The sequence below is a fragment of the Meleagris gallopavo genome, chromosome Z (genome assembly GCF_000146605.3).
Source record: "Meleagris gallopavo isolate NT-WF06-2002-E0010 breed Aviagen turkey brand Nicholas breeding stock chromosome Z, Turkey_5.1, whole genome shotgun sequence".
NCBI classification, from domain to species: Eukaryota; Metazoa; Chordata; class Aves; order Galliformes; family Phasianidae; genus Meleagris; species Meleagris gallopavo.
In genome coordinates this window covers 10,499,258-10,516,183 of record NC_015041.2, presented here as the reverse complement: position 1 = coordinate 10,516,183, position 16,926 = coordinate 10,499,258, and the positions used below count along the sequence as shown (strand labels likewise).

The following is a 16,926-nucleotide window of genomic DNA, read 5'->3' as shown; positions in this document are numbered from 1 at the left end:
ACTTTCTGTATTGTATACTACTGCATAAAGGTCTAAAACTAACCCAGGTTCTCTAAAGCACATTAGTTTTAAATCTGTCCTTCACATCAGCAATTCTATGTTAATGCTGAACACACACTTAAAAAACCCCTACACTTTATATAGAATAGCATCAGTTTTCAGAGAGTGTGAGCTAAGGCATACATAATTCAGGTATACAACGATATCTCTCTAACTGTGTACATTAATATATAAAAAGCTCACTATAAAAACACAGCTCAGCTCTATCCTGTAATAATCAATACAAAGTAATATAGATAGGAGGGCCTGAAAAAAATCAGCTAGGCAACAAACTTACAGTGTTTTTATTGAAGCATAACATATGGTTGTCTATTCCTATTTCACATTTTTGAAAAATGAAGGCCATACAAAGCACTATTGTGGGACACTACACAAACGTAACGAAGGCAATTTATGTAAGAATAAACACTAGAAACGTTTTCTAGTGGACTATTTCACATTAATAAATGTGAAAAATGAGAAACAAAAATGTAAGTTTGGTTTATTTGTGGAAACATTAGACTTTACTAGTAAAAATAAAAAGTACATTTTATTCATATATTTAAAATCATTGAACACTGTTGTGACAGCATTAGTAAAGTTTGCAATAAAAAAAAAGCACTTGGCAAAGTAAGGAAGTCACTACAGTGCAAGTTTCCTTTGCACCATACACTTCGTTCTTTATTACAGAATTCAGATGTGATACGATAATCCATTATAATACAATTCCTTTCACACTGCAGCAAGACTTATGAAAGTGTAATTTATGCTTTCAAATTTTGATCCACTACACAAAACAAAGAAATAAATGCTACAGTTTATTTCAAATGCTTCTTCATTATTCTTTACACCGATTTCCTCAAATTTTACGTTTTTTCCATTCTGGCTTGTCTGTTTCATCATCTTCTGGTTCCATTTCTGCAAAAACTGTTTTTGGCTGTGTTCTAGAAAATATTAAGAAGAATGTTATTAGAAGAAAATATTAAGTCAGACTACAGTTATTTATCAGGAATTGTATTAGACATACATTAGACACAAATGACAGCCTTTAAAAAAAAACATCCTAGAGTTGGCTGGTTTTCATTCTCAAAAAAAAACGAAAAAGCAAACCCATCATCTGACTAAGAAGAGCTGAAGGCACAGCTCTTAGGCAAAGTATGGAGAGCAAGGTAATAAGCACGTATCTTCTGCAAGTATATTCTCATCAGCTCCTAATCATTATCTGTGTGTTCCATAAGTAAAATTATGATAAATGAGAAAAACAAGTCAATTTAATATAACCTACAAAAGAGAAGCTTCAGATCTCATCCCATTAATCAGAAAAAGAAACCTCCATTTTGATACACTGTAGTATTACAGGAGCCAGTGAGCAAAAACAGAACAGTATGGTTTCTGGCTTAGTTTGTGCATGAAAAAAACAGCTTCTCCTCTAGAGACTTTATCCAGCACTACTGTAGCATAATAAAACTAATGATTTTCATATGAAAACACAGTATATCTTACAGTCAAGTCTGATGGTATCTATTCCTCCAATGTTTACCTGTATTTTAAATAACACTTACTTAACTTAAAAATAACTATTAATTACTTTTAAAATAAACATAGTATCAAGCAGCATTTCAAAAAACTGTTTGGACATTCAGTTCCCGTGTTTTACACTTTAATTACATGGCACCCACTTCCAACCTGATTCTTAGCACAATTAATGTCTAGCTGAAACTAACAGATTTCTGAAGTCGGCCGTGTTCAACTTCTCATTACATCAATTACATGACAGAACACACAACACATCCAAGGCAGTCATCAGCTCACTAGTGTATTAACTAATGCTTTCACAGCAGTTTGAGGATGTGAAGCACTAACTATTGTTACAACAACTGTTATTTGGCACAGTCAACAAAATGCATGAGGTTCACCATAACTGTGTCTGCCTTACTGACACAACAGGCGTAATTCAACTGACTTTGAAGAGTAATAGCAAGACACTGGCCAATAAAGAACAGGATTCTTCAGTTGTTAAATATACAGCATAAGATAGGTACTAGTCAAAGATGATTTTCTGTATACATGAAATCTTTCTATTGGCCTTTCTCCTTCTCTGTCTTCCAAAGGATACTACACTACACTTGATCTTAGCCAAAAGGCCAAGGAGGTTCCAGAGATGGTCCTATAGAGGAACTCTCAATTAGTACACAGTCCCCTGGTGCAGGCTTCATGTCTCATTTCACATTAGCAGACCTTGAATGCGTATGAAGACCTAAACTAGTTAGATGAGTCATTCTGCTCTCCATGGAAAACAGAAAAGTAAGTAAACTCTCATCAGAAAATAGTTACATAAATTGTTCTTAACCAATCACTGAAAGAGGATTTTTCTTTAATCATCACTGATTCCAAAACAGCCAACGAGGATGAAGGCTTCATTGGCACAAACAATGGATTCTATTGGCTGCTTAAGAAACAGAATGTATGGAATCTTCTGTCTCTCCCACTTTTTCAAAACCTGTTGATGATAGCTTATTTAGCACATTTTAGAAGTGTATCTTCCTTTTATCACAACGATCAAAAGAAAGGTACCCAAACTTATATACCTAAAGGTACAAGAACTGAGATGTCGGGTAGTAAGACACAATTAATCAAATGCAAATCAATCATCTCTGACCATGAAATTTCAACACTCACAATTTTTATCAGAAACTTCCACTCAAGAAAAATTACACAACTTGTGAAATGAACATCAGAAGCTATGCAATTTCTGTGATGGAAGAGGCACTGTGAATAGTTACAGATGTCAGGAAACGTTAGTAAGGTACTCGGAATCCAATAAAAATGTGGCCAAGGGGGGAGATTGTAGCATAATCCAGCAGTAACTGTCTCAAGAAAATATATACGGAGGAAATCAAGTCTGCTTGCTATCTCATTTTTAAAAATCAGCATGAAATGGCTGTAGCCTCAGCTCAGCTGCAGTGTAAGCTGTTCAACCTCCACAAGTTTTACAGCAGCAACTTGGATACTTATAACACCTGACTGATCTTAAGGTGCAAGCACAGAAAACACTCTTTCTTACACAATTATCAATAGTGACTATTTAATTTAAACACACATTGTTTTGCTTACTAATTCCACTGGAGATTGCCAGTGTATACGAGCTTGCTCCATGATTAGTATTTATATAAAAATGATCAAAACAGGCATACTACTTCAAAATGTTTTCATTTCTGAGAACTAGATAATATTTTGGAAAGCTGTGTTCTTTTTCTCCATCAACTCTCTTATCAATTTTATTTATCTTTGTTCCTGAAAGCTACAAAATAAAACACAGGACAGCCTGTGTAATATATCAGGTTCAAAATTTTCTGGGAAAAGCAAGCCTAGACGAGATTATTTAGCAGCCAGTCCTATCACATTTTGAAAACCTTCTTTGATGGGGATTCTACCACGTCTCCTCTTCATCTTCAGGAAGTCATGGTCACCAGAATAGGGTTTTGATGACTCAGAAGGGCAAGCTATTCATTTTCATAACAGGCAAAAGGAAGTTCTGGGTGAACTATAGGTCAGTCTACTTAACCTTGCACCCTGAGAAAGCTATGAAACAAATCCTCACGGAAGACTTTTCCAGGTGCAAGAAGGCCAATAAGGTGATAAGGAACAGCCAGCACAGATTTAGCAAAGTATACTGTCCCTGACTATCTTAACAGAGATAGTCATAAGAGATTCCATAAAATTCCTCTTTATTCAGCATTTGTGAAATGACATCTGAATTAATATAGTTACTTATGGGCTCTATAGTATAAGAGACAGTGGTGGCCATCAGACTGGTTATAATGGAAATACACTACCGAGACAGTTAGGGGATTGGAGTATACCATACATGAGAAGAATCTGAGCAAAGCGTGTCTTCAGCCTTAGCACAGAAGGCTAAAAAAGTATTCCACTTCTACCTACAACTACATAGTGACATCATGAGAGGCTACAGAGAAGATGGAGTTAGAATCTTCTTGAAGCTGCAGCTATAAGACAAGGGACAACAGAACATGTGTAACATGGAAAATATTAGTTAGATACAAGCAATTTTGTTTTCTTTTACTATGAGGGTGGTCAAATGCTAGACAAACTGCCCAGAAAGGCTGCTGAATCTCCATCCATGAGGATATTCAATCTCAACTGTGTACGTTCTTGAGAAACCTGATCTAATTGGACCTCAATAACCTAATCTAAATGAGAAAGCTTTAAGTAGGAAGTTGGACTAGATGATCTCTAGAGGTCCCTTCCTACCTACATTATTCTATGACCATGTAATTCCACATGACTGTCAGAAAAAACTAATATACACTGATAAAGGCATTCCTATTGTCAGTTACATCAAAAGGCTGTAACCAAAAACAGGAAAACAAACAAAGACCATTCTTATTAAATTTGCTAGTATGATTTTCTGTGGACTTCCTAGACTCCTCTTTACTTAACTGTTTTGCAATTTGTTCAGCTATACAGAAACTTAAAAAAAATTTAAAAAATCCAGTGTTCACACAGACCTCTTAAGAGTCACTACAATCCCTCTGGTTATGTGTTGTCTTACTCAGTTGCTTTTTTCAGATGTTGTAAAAGTAGTGAATCACATCTGTGATTCACAAAGCTGCAGTTAAAAAAAATACTGCTACAGCTAAACCAGCTGGAAAAGACAATTGCATATCACAGCATGTGACTTCTGTCACAGTAACTTTTAAAATTGGAGCTTATTTTGCACTGAAACAAATTTAAAGACTTTCAAGCATACTTGGAAAACAGAATCATGTCAAACAGGCTACTTTCAGACAGGCAAGAAGCTTTAAGCATCAGGCACCTTTGTATTCCTTACCTCAAGAAGTAGTCTGACTCTTCTCAGTGACTTCTCTCTTTTGGAGGTTAACAACCTCCAAAAAAGATTTAGCTTAAACATACCAATGTGTCAGCAAAATCACTGTTCTACAACATTCTGGTCAGTCCTGCTTTTTCAGTTAAGGATACTACATGATCCACAATATGACTAACATTTCACATACTAATAAATGCTATTTAGGGAAAAAAACAGTAAGTACAGTGCAGCTAGATTGTTCCCTTTTGCCTGTGGCAAGCAGCAATAACAAAGCAGCCAAATAGGAGCAACAACTCTGTAATGTAAGATGGTTTCTAAGAACTGTGGTCTAAGTTGATGCAGAGGGAAATTTCACCCTGATCTTCCCTACAGTACAGAAGAAAGATACATCTGGGCCTGATTAGCCCCTCAGCTACAATGCTTAGTAATTCATACTGATCCTTCAGAGGGACATCTGAAGTCCTTACAGTATCTCTGTACAGCTGTGTTAAAACAAACAGCTCAAAAAGAATGTAATTTTCAAACATTTACAACTGATGCTTCAAGTTCTTTTCCTGTAGTTCTTTAGTTGAAATCTTCAATCTGTCCTTCCTTTCCTTTCACTCCAACGGAAAAACTCATGCCAAGGTCTCAAGCAAGCTTTTTCCCAAAAAATCTCAGGGTTTTTTAAAATTTTGTTTTGGTTTTTGTTTTACTCATTTTTTTTTAATTGTTCCATACAGACTTTTCCTGCTGTTGATCTCATCTCTTTTGACACTTTATTCACGTTGGCCTTCTGTGATATGTCACCTTCTGATTCCATTTGTACTTACTATTATTCTCTAGCATTATCCTCTCAGCAGCATGTGTTATTTTCACCCACCCTTTTGCCATTCATGTATTTTCTCTCCCTTTCCAGCTTAGATTATAAGACAAAAAGAAAGGCCATGTTAATAATAACAAGCTTGAAAATAAATTCAAGTGATAAATAATTTAAATATTTGGCTTCAAGAACAGATTAGGCACCTTTAAAAAGAAGGAATTTTTTTACATACAATGTATACACTGACAGCAAAAGTTTTGCTATAGGCATTAAACAAATTTTCTGAAGTGAAAACACAATTAAAGAAATTAATTGGCTTAAAATGTTATCTGGCTGAGAATGACCTAATCACTTACAATTCAGATGCTTAACTCAGGCATCACATTCAGCTATAAAAACTTATCAGTAAGAAAATGTATATTTCTTAGTCTTCTTTGTCTAACATTACTTTGTAGCAACCTCTAAAGAAAACAAATATCTATTCCTTAAACATCTTCCTAAGAAGGAAAATTGAAGACTGTAGGTGAATAACCATCTATGAGACAACAAAAACAAAAGCCTTATCAAACAAGAGCTATTTGAGGTGAACATTTTTACACCACATTTAAATTGAAGTTAACACAAAAACGTGGAAAAACTGATAGCAAAGAAATAAATTAGTGAAAAGAATAAACACCGCTGAAAAAATGAAACGCATTGATTGTGTGTTTCCAAGGTCTCAAGGCAGCACGTCATTTTAAATACACAGCAGAATATCGCCTTTCGTAACTCTCAAACGTATCCTGTGCTATAAAAGAAGCACTAGTCCTAACTACAGGAGACAGTTTCTCTAAGTTTATATACTGCTTACTATTATGAACCCTGATTTTAACAGTCTCTGGGGAAAAACGATACAGTATTTTGTGATAATTTACATCAATTATTTGTACTTTAATAAAATACATATCTGTTAAGAAGGTCTGTAAAATGCTTTATACCAGGTAAATATGCACTACCTATAAAGTCACATATTGGATGTATTATAATGCAGCCCTCTGCATTATGCATGCATGTCAGTAAGCAGCTATGACTGCCATTGGTCTGCAGCTGCTAACATAGAGATCCATTTCTGAAAGTTAAGAACATAAAACAATTGTAAAGTTTTTGCATTTCATTGTCATAACTGTATATAAATAATAATAAATAGTAATTACAAAGAATAATAAGAATGAAGGTTTAAAAAGTTCTTTGCATGGGGTACATCTTGAAGTCCAGATTCTGAAGCAAGGATAGCAGCAATTTCCTTGGCATGAGATTTATCAACTGACAAAACTGTCAAGGCAGCATGCTGCTGGCTGCAGCCCAACTCCCCCACATACGTATCACCTTCTGGTGTGTAAGTTAATAGCAGTCTGGACTTGCATCCTCCCTATTTCTCAGCCAGCTCTCTTCTTCCCCTGCAGCTACATCTTTTAACAAGAAACCACAATGAGATCCACCCACCTGACACAGCAAGCCTCCTGTAATACAGCTATGTTTTAAAACTTTCATGTCTACTACATTGCAGGTGTCAGAGGTGAAACTCAATATACAATCAATGAAGTCGCTTAGCCAAAAATACAATGAGGTATCTACCTGATGGAATGAGGATTGTGTTTACTGCTGAGAACAAAGTTACACATTCTAAAAAAAAACAGGTACCCACACATTCAAAGTGAATTTCATCCCTCGGAAACATGAACCCTCAAGCAATTAAAAATCAACAGTTGGCATTACAACTGTTACAAAATTAACCTTTCAAACATTTCTTTCTTTGACTTCATATAAGGATGGTATTATAGAATGCACTGATTTGATGTACTTCAGAACAACATCATACTTATTAATTATTTAGTCAAAGTCAGAGTGGGTACTAATGTTCTCAAACTCCTTTGGAAAAGGTATTAAGGGTCAAGTTAGGAAATAAGTGTTTCTGCTAGAAACAGCTACACTCCCTATTACATTCCAAGTTTCTAGAAAGATGTGATATCTTTTCATTAATGAGCTACAGAAGTAATAAGGAAAGTACAGTAAGTAAAGTACAAATGAAAATACTGCCTAGGAGATAAAACAATGGGCTGCTAATAAAAAAAAATCCAATCTGTTACTGACTCTGCCTGTTTTGTGAAGCCTATTTCATCTTTTCACAGCTTTTTGCTATTAATTTTGAAGATACTACTTATACTAGGCAGATTATTTTGTGCAAAAAAAACAACACCAGTGACAATAACAAAATGTTAAAATATTTGTAATTTTTAAGTGGCATTTTCTGCTCCTTAGTATCAAATGCATTTATTTACTGAGTATTTTTATACCACAAAATTTTATTTTTTAATGGTTTGAGCTGTACTAATTCTTAGAAAATAAATAAATACTTGATAGAAATCACTAAGGAAGAATATTGCAGTTTTTCAGTGTAAAGTGGACAAGTACCACCCCCACATATACAGTTTAAATTGAGTGCAATTCTCAGTGTGATTTTTAATACTTTTGTACCTCTAAGACCAAGTTAATCCAAGCAGTAGCTAAGTCCCAATGCATGAAAAATTCAGTAATCAATGACATCTAAGAAACTGTTTAAAATACACTGTCATACCACCAAGCAAATATTTCTGAAGGTTTAATCTTAGACTCTGTCTGGGCCAGAGGGCATACTGGGAACCACCATGCTGGTCTCTGTCAGTGGGACAGTAACTTACCAAAAGGCATATTGCCTTTTAAAATCAGTTTCTGATGTTTACTTGTAGAAGATTTGTGAATTCAGAAAGCTTTAAAATTATTTCCTAGCACTGACAGGCAAATTTAAAGAATGGAAATATCAAATTTTAATCATTTAAACTCATGGAAGCTCTTATTTACATGTAAGAGCATGATATAGTCTTGGTTTACCTATTAATGACAATAAGTCAGAAAAGGCAAAGTATACTGTTAAAAATGTGTCTTCTATTTTTACCGAAGTCCTACTGGCCTTTATAAATATTACTTGTGCTTTTAACTGCTTCCTTACTTAGCATATGCTGGAGCAACCCAGTATGGATTCTCCTCCGCTTCCTTTGCATGACGTAAAATAGCCTCCCGAGGATTGCTATCATCTGTCTTATCCAGTGCAATATTCTTGACTATGTACGACGACAGGGTACCTCCATGAGTTCCAACACGGCCACCACGGCCTATAGCAATAAAAAAAGAGACATTAATATTTTATAGAAAAACATTCAAGAAGTAGATAAACATATAATGTCTGCAACAGTGATCTGATATGAAGAAGCTAGGTAAGATTACAGAAGGAGCTTAATTCAGGACTGTGTTCACTTAAATGTTTTACTGATTACATAGAGTAAGTAATTGTGATTATTAATTTATTTTAGGCAAGTACTCCAATCAAAGAGCAATGTCTTACAGAACTGGACACTGTTCACCCATACAGCAGTCCCTCACTAGAAATGGTTGAATTCAAATCCAAACAAGCTTAGAATCACAGAACTATGGATTCATAGAACCGCAAGATTGGAAAAGGCCTTCCCTCAAGAATATGCAGTCCGATCATCCACTTATAACCGTTTCACCACTAAACTATGTCCTTATTATGACACCTAAATGTTTCTTGAACACCTCCAGGGATGGCGACTCCATTACCTCCTTGGGGAGCCTGTTCCAGTGCCTGACCACTCTTTTAGATAAGACGTTTTTCCTAACATCCAACCTGAATCTCCTCTGCCGCAACTTGATACTATTCCCTCTATTTGAATTGCTAGTTACGCAGAAGAAGCCGACACCCACTTCACCACAATATCTCAGACTGCTGTAGAGAGGGATAAGGTCTCCTCTGAGTCTCCTCCAGATAAAATAATCCCAGTTTTCTCATCCGCTCCTCACAAGACTTGCACTCCAGACCTACCAACAGCTTCACTGCCCTTCTCTGAACATGCTCCAGGGCCTCTATGCTTTTCTTGAGGGGCCTCTGAACTGAACACACTAGTCAAGCTGTAGCTGAGTACAGAGGGATGATCACCTCTTTGCTCCTGCTAGCAACACTATTTCTGATGCAAGCCAAGATGCCATTGGTATTCTTGGCCACCTGGGCACACTGCTGGCTCATGTTCAGCTGAGCATCAATCAGTACTGCCAGGTCCATTTCCTCTACACAGTCTTCTCAAGCCTGTAGCTCTGCCTGGGATTATTGCAGCCAAAGTGGAGGATCCAGCACTTGGTCTTGCTGAAGCTCATCCCACTGGCCTTAGTCCAGCAATCCAGTCTGTCCAGATCCTTCTGTAGGGCCTCGCTACCCCCAGGCTGATTGACACTTCCTGTCAACTTGGTGTCATCCGCAAACTTACTGAGGGTGCACTTAATGCCCTCATCCAAGTCATCAATAAAAGTACTGAAGAGCAGCGCTGACCCCTGGGGAACCAGTTCATGACCAGTTGCCAGCTGGATTTAGCTCCATTCACCACCACTACCTGGGCCTGGCCCTCCAGCCAGTTCCTTACCCAGCCAATAGTGTACCTATCCAAGCCACGGGCTGCCGGCTTCTGCAGGAGAATACTGTGGGAGACAGTGTCAAAGGCTTTGCTGAACTCTAGGTAGACTACATCAACAGCCTTTCCCTCATCCACCAGGTGGGTCACTCGATAACAGAAGGAGATCAGATTGGTTAAGCAGGATCTGTCTTTCATGAACCCATACTGGCTAGGCTAGGATCCCCAAGTTGTCCTACAAATGCTATGTGATCTTACTCAAGAAACTCAGAATTCAAACAAGACAGCCTCTTTGGCATAGGACAGTATGAAGTGATTATGTGTAGATTACCTGGTCCTGCTACTGGAGGTTCTGGCTTGTGAGATTTCATAGGGTCCAGCCTATCCTTCTCCAGCTGCTTTCTGGTGCTTCGCTGTCGTGGTTCACGGAACATTGGAAGTGCATGAGCTGAAAAGTCAAAGTTTGAAGAACAAAAAATGTTAAAAATTCCATTATCTTTTTACCATCTTAATAAGATGGTGAAGACTGTGATTTGCCCGTGCAACATGAAAGGCGGCAGAAGCAGTCTCCCAAGCAATGAGTTGCATTCTGGAGGGCTTTTTCACTCTAAATTTTGAATTTTTCAAACAGGGAAGTAGCCAAATTTCCAGGGTGCGTTCAGGCACCAGTATTTCATGTGAAATACTGATTGCATTGTTTATGTACACATGATCTATTCCTCTGACATTCAGTTTACAACAATAGCATTGTGACCATTTGGTTGCCTTTTTTCCTGAACTTTCAATTTTTCTACATGTTTCCAGTAACCCAGCAACATGAAAACTCTAGATGCACTTTTGCATCTGAGAAAGAAAAGGAATCCCCTCAATGAATCATGATGTTTCTGCATACAAAATCATGCTCATTTTTTTCTTAAATTACAGCACTAATCAAGGTTGGAAGAATACCCGGCAGTTTGGATGAATTATCATGATTTTAAAAATTCTCTTTCTTCAGAAAATTGCAACATCTTCAATCACTGTAGTTTACATGTATGCTATTTCAATCTGCTCAGAAAAACTACACTCAACAGCGGAAGAGGACTATCATGTCAAGGGACATTGTTTTCTCATGGTGAGGCTTAGCTTTCACTCTGCAGTGTGTGGATAGCTGGTGTTTCCCAAAATGTGGGAAATTGTGTTGGGGCCAAAAGACTCAAAAAAGACAAAAACCAAACAAAATCTTAAATGTAGGGAAATTAGCTCTATATTTAATAATACAAAAAGGGAAGCAGCATCCAGAGACCTAAGACTGTTAGGTCCCCCTTTTCCACTTTACTTCCAGAAGCCTGCTAAATTTATTAGACAATGAAAAGTCAGTCATATGAAATAGCAGTAGAACTTTGGGAATAATCGTTAGGGGTCTTTTTTACAGATTTCTGACAGATAACAGCAAATTGTTCCTGGCATTTCAAAGCAATGAATTTGGTTGGTTTGCATAGAACATCTGAGGAGTGAAGTCTGTCCAAGGGAAACTCAAGCTGCATATTCCTACATTTTAAAAGTAATACACAATTCTCCAAAAATGTTCTTGCTTTTTTAAACAGGTATTATAGACAATTCTGAGATTAAGAAGCAGCTACAATTAAAAATAAACAAACAAAAAAACACAAGGAGGAAAATGCAGTTAGTTCACTTTGGAAAGGATTTCTGAGATTGCCGGTTCTTCCCAGTTCCACCTGTAAGCTCAGAAGAAACACATATAACCTCTGAAAAGTTTCATAAATATACAACAAATTTAAAAATAGGTAAAAAGCAAATTTGTACAACCAGTTCACTACCCGCTCACAAGTATTTTTACTAGTTTGTTTATATGAAAATATCCTTACATAATTTCAAAATGATGTGGAAGATTCACAAGTTCTATTGAATTTTAAAGAGAATTTAAAGGAAAATATATCACTCTTCACAATGTAAACTTTAACAACAGCACACACACAATTTTTAGAGAACAGACAGTGTTGATATAAACTTTAACAACAGCACACACACAATTTTTAGAGAACAGACAGTGTTGATATAATCAAGGCTGTACTAAGGATCAAGTGAGAATGGCACTCGGAGGAGACCTACGATCTTGATGAGCTGTTACTTTACCCACGGCAGCCCAAGAACTGGAGCTGCACATCTGCAGCAGTGAAGTAAGTAGGAGACAGCTATGGCTGGAAAATACCTGAAACAGGAATCGAGAACCTAAATGCCTTTGATATGGGCCTGGTCACCAATATTCCCCATAGTTTCTCATTCTAAATATTGTTTATTTTGCTGCCAACTGTTCAGTAACAGTGGTTTTTGCTATTTCTAAGACCAAGATTACCAGTAAGTAGAGCTGGATCCAAAAACCATGGGAATAGAAGAAGAAAAGAAGTGGGATAGCAGAGTCATGGGACTGCTGTCACTCCAGTTGAGGAAACACTGCACAGAGTGGTGCTAAAAGGGAAGGCCAAAATCGCTCAGACTCCTAATCCCCTAGTAAAATTTGCTCTTGGGAAAAAGTACGTCATTAAAATTTTCATAGTAACAATAACAATTTCTAAGGCCATCAGTGAGTCATATTACAGAACTATAACCCCTTAAGCTGGAAAAACATTTTAACTATTTAAAAACCCATATACTACTAGGCAAGTTCCAAATCTTGAAAGATCAATAGGAATTTGCTTAAGAGCAATCCCTCACGTCTATGATTTTGCCATTGGTACTTGTCCATGTTACCAAGTGGCAAAAGGCACACTCATCAATAAAGGATGAAAATAATCTTGGATCTTAAGTCCCTTAAGTCCTTTTTTTTTTTTTTAATACAAAATCCTTATAAAAGGTCACTCCAACTTTTTAAGACAGTTGTCTTTTCAAATGCACCATAATCTAGAATACAACCACCATCTTTACAGGTCATTCCAGATACATAGCTTTCCAGATTTGCAGAGCTATAAATAAATTTGTATGAAGCACCCAAAGATTAAGGGATGACGGAATGACTGCAGGTTTTTAATACGGAAAAATACAAAACTAAATCCTAAATCATTTGCAAATAAAATGATACCTGAGAAAGAGTTAAGGATGCTCAGATAAAAAGATGTATAAATTCCTTACGTGTTATAATGTAATCCTGTGTAAGAGTCTCTGCTTGTCTCTCTTTCCTTTTTGTTTTGACCACACATAATTTTGCTCCCCTAGAAGAAAACGTAGAGCAGCACAGTTGGTCCTTTTATATCAAACAAAAACCATTTTTTATCCAAGCACAACATAGTCAGTTACTCAACGTATTATTATGTTGAATATTATTCACTATTTAACATATTCTTACAGCATATTCTCCACTAAATCATATAGCACTTTGAATATTCGTGACTGTGTGTATCTTGGTATGTCCATGAAGATGGTATATCCATGAAGGGGGATAAAAAGATGCAGTTTCTTTTTCAGATCAGTTTACATGACATGTGGAAGTAATGACAGAAGTCTCCTATCACATATCATTTGTCCACAGTACTTACAGAATGCACACAGAAAGTGGCCCTTTCCAAACACAGACAATGATTTGCTCCTTGTTCCTTTCCTAAGTAGCTCAGGTAGTAGTTATCTTATTAGAGGTGTTTGTAACACTGCAGTGGGAATACCTGCACAAGCCTGATTGCAACAAGACTAATTTAAACTGGTGGTTCTTTTCTTATTACTGTTATCTACCAGGAATCAAAAGAGTACAAAATTGAGCTAACATTTTTCTAGTGCGTGTACAAGAGACTTGGGGCTACATCTGGGACAAACATTGTCTATAGACAGGTCCAAACAATGATTACATAATTTCCTTCTCTCCTCTAAATTGATAAGAAACAGAAAAATAACACTTCTTTCTGCCAATCTTATATAAAAGAATTTAATTTCATACTCAAGAGTCCAGGTCATTCTAAGTATCTTGGAATTTTGAACTGCAACAGAGAATGTTTCTGCATGCTAGTGAAACAAAGATGAGGGCATATAAGGGAACCAAACTCTTTACTGTAACAATAGTCATACCACTCAGAATATATGAAACACACATTCTTCCCCTGCTGATAAGGAAGGAAGTTCTCTAGCCAACCCAGATGGTAAAAGCAAGGTAATTGCTGAAGTATTTATAGACTAGTTAAATCCTCTTCTATTCATTCTAGACTGACAAATCACCTTCTGATTAATCACTACCACCTTTAATTAGATGCAGGCAAAATCCACATGTGACAGGAGGGGGTGGTGGAGATGAGGTTTCAAATTAGGCCTTCCACCACTACTTCACATACTCTGAAGTTTAGGCTAATACTTCTGAACAACGTTTTTATTCCAAAAATGAAATGAAATATGACATCAAAAAGACTAATCAGTAAGCCTTTCAAAAACACCACATCAGCAACCTTCAACTGCTCAACTTGAGGTAATGGCCTCAAGTTGCATCAGGGGAGTTTTAGGTTGGATAGCAGGAAAATTTTTTCCTCTGAAAGAATGACACTGCTTTGGAACAGGTTGTCCAGGGAAGTGGTGGAGTCACCATCCCTGGAGGTGCTCAAGAAACTTGGAGATGTGACTCTTAGGGATGCGGTTTTTCAACATGATGGTGATGAGCTGATGGTTAGACCGGATGATCCTAGAGGTCTTTTCCAATCTAGATCTGGATCTATGATTTTGTGAAATGAAAGGCTGGTTATTCTTACAGCAGATTTCACACCATTTCAGAACGCATGTGTAAATTCAGGTAGAACTGTCACCATACAGCATCACTAAGATTCTGGAGGAAGATGAATAGCTTTTGAAAAACAAGTGGTTTTTTTTTTTTTTTGTTTTCTTTTTTCTTCTTTACTGTAAATAAACAAGTAAAACTCTGCAAAATAAACACTACTAAATAATTTTTTCTCATCTCCTAATATAATCAAAAAATCAGCCTAAATCCAAGGGAATAAGAAGTTCTCAACTTACTCACTATTACGTACCTCTGGCTTTTAACAGGATCATAGTATACTTTAGCCAGTCCATTGCCTGTACCAACCATGATCTGGTTCAGCTTTGGATGCCAAAGGCAACGCACAACACTCTGAAATAAAGCAACATATTAATTGCCAGTCATTCACTTAGATTTTAACATTGATTCTCATATGGTCAAATAGGTGATCCTACATTGTAGTAAAAACAAACTTGAATACATGAATAGAAGCTCTTCTCCAGAATTGAACACAATGTAAAAAGAGTGACAACATATGGATGTAGGCTGGAAGGAAGTACAAATGAGTGGCAATGAGAAAACCAGTGGTTTCAACAGGCATACTGCTCCATAATCTTTGTGGGCATAATGGAAATACTAAATTGAAGAGGGATTTGAAAGAGAACAATGAAGTGCTTCAGATATAGCACTGTAGGCTGTTGACACTTGCATTTTTCTTTATAATTCTTAATTCTTCCACCCTCTTCCTTACTTAATGTGTTTTTCCCCTCTTCTCACACTAAAGCTTTCTCATACAGTGTTGACCTCTCACTCACTGACCGCAGACTGCAGAGTGGCTAGTTTTCACTTTTGATTCTTTTTTCTTCTAGAATACCCAGAAAAACATGGTATTTGAAGTCTATGTCTCACAGCTCTGTCATCCTTCTAATCTGCACAGAAACTTATTTTCAGATATTAAAAGTACTGTTGCTTTATAAATATAGCATGATTCTCCATGTGACTGATCACTATACTCAGTCAACACAGAAAGTCTGCAAGAGCAGCCTGACTTAAGTGGTCACAATTCACAAAACATCTTAACACTAACAAAAAATGCATGTGCATCTAGTTGAAAGAGAAAAAAAAACCAACACATTAACTATTTTCAAGAGACAGTAAGAGCTGAAAGAGATACTGTCCAAGACTGATGTCTTCATAATATTTTTTCATCCATGTAATAAATGCACCCAAAGCTAGCAGGATGCATCATCATGTTCAGTGCAGGGGAGTCGGACTAGATGACCTTTAAAGGTCCTTTCCAACTCTAAGGATTCCATGATCCTGTGATTCTATATTAGTATTTCACTCAATAATGCTGATTTTTCTAGTCATTTTTCCCATAAACTTTCCATGTCATCTTTTACAAATTAAAAACAAAATAAAGTCTCTACTCAAAATGAGTTAGTAGTTCAATATTCAACAATCTGCATCCATTTATCATTAAAATACCTCCATTTTTTTTTTATTTTACTTTTACACAATCCTGGGGTACATTAAAAATGTCATGGTTAGCAGGTCAAAGGAGGTGATCTTTCCCCTCTACTCTGCCCTATAGAGAGCCCACATATAGAATACTGTGACCAGTTCTGTGCTCCCCAGTTCAAAAAAGACAGGGATCTCCGAGAAGGACTCCAGGGCCACAAAGATAATAAAGGCCTGGAGCATCTCCTGTATGAGGAAAGGCTGAGTGACTTGGGTCTGTTCAGTTTGGGAAAGAGACTGAGAGGGGATCTGACTAATATTTACCAATACCTAAAGAGAGGTGGGAGACAAATGGATGAGGTCAGGCTCTTTTTGATGGTGTGCAATGACAGGACAAGGAGTAATGGCCTATAACTTGAATACATGATGTTCCATACAAAAATGTGGAAGAACTTTTATCTCATCGGGTAGGAGTGAGTTAGCACTGGAATACGCTGCCCAGAGACGCTTTGCAGTCTCCTTCTAAGGAGATACTCAAGACTCGTCTGGACAC

At 36.8% G+C, this 16,926-nt stretch overlaps 1 protein-coding gene across 1 annotated transcript in view; it reads right to left on the bottom strand.

The window, feature by feature from the left end:
* Positions 1-329: 329 nt before the first annotated feature.
* The window catches only part of WDR70 (WD repeat domain 70), a 139,331-nt gene continuing 122,734 nt past the window's right edge, over positions 330-16,926 (bottom strand). The window contains exons 14-18 of the mRNA XM_010725350.3: positions 15,184-15,284; positions 13,316-13,395; positions 10,518-10,634; positions 8,716-8,878; positions 330-983 (exon numbers count right to left, since the gene is read on the bottom strand). Coding sequence (XP_010723652.1) covers positions 899-983; positions 8,716-8,878; positions 10,518-10,634; positions 13,316-13,395; positions 15,184-15,284 — 546 coding nt within the window. The 3' untranslated portion in view covers positions 330-898. The remainder of the gene's footprint in view (positions 984-8,715; positions 8,879-10,517; positions 10,635-13,315; positions 13,396-15,183; positions 15,285-16,926) is intronic.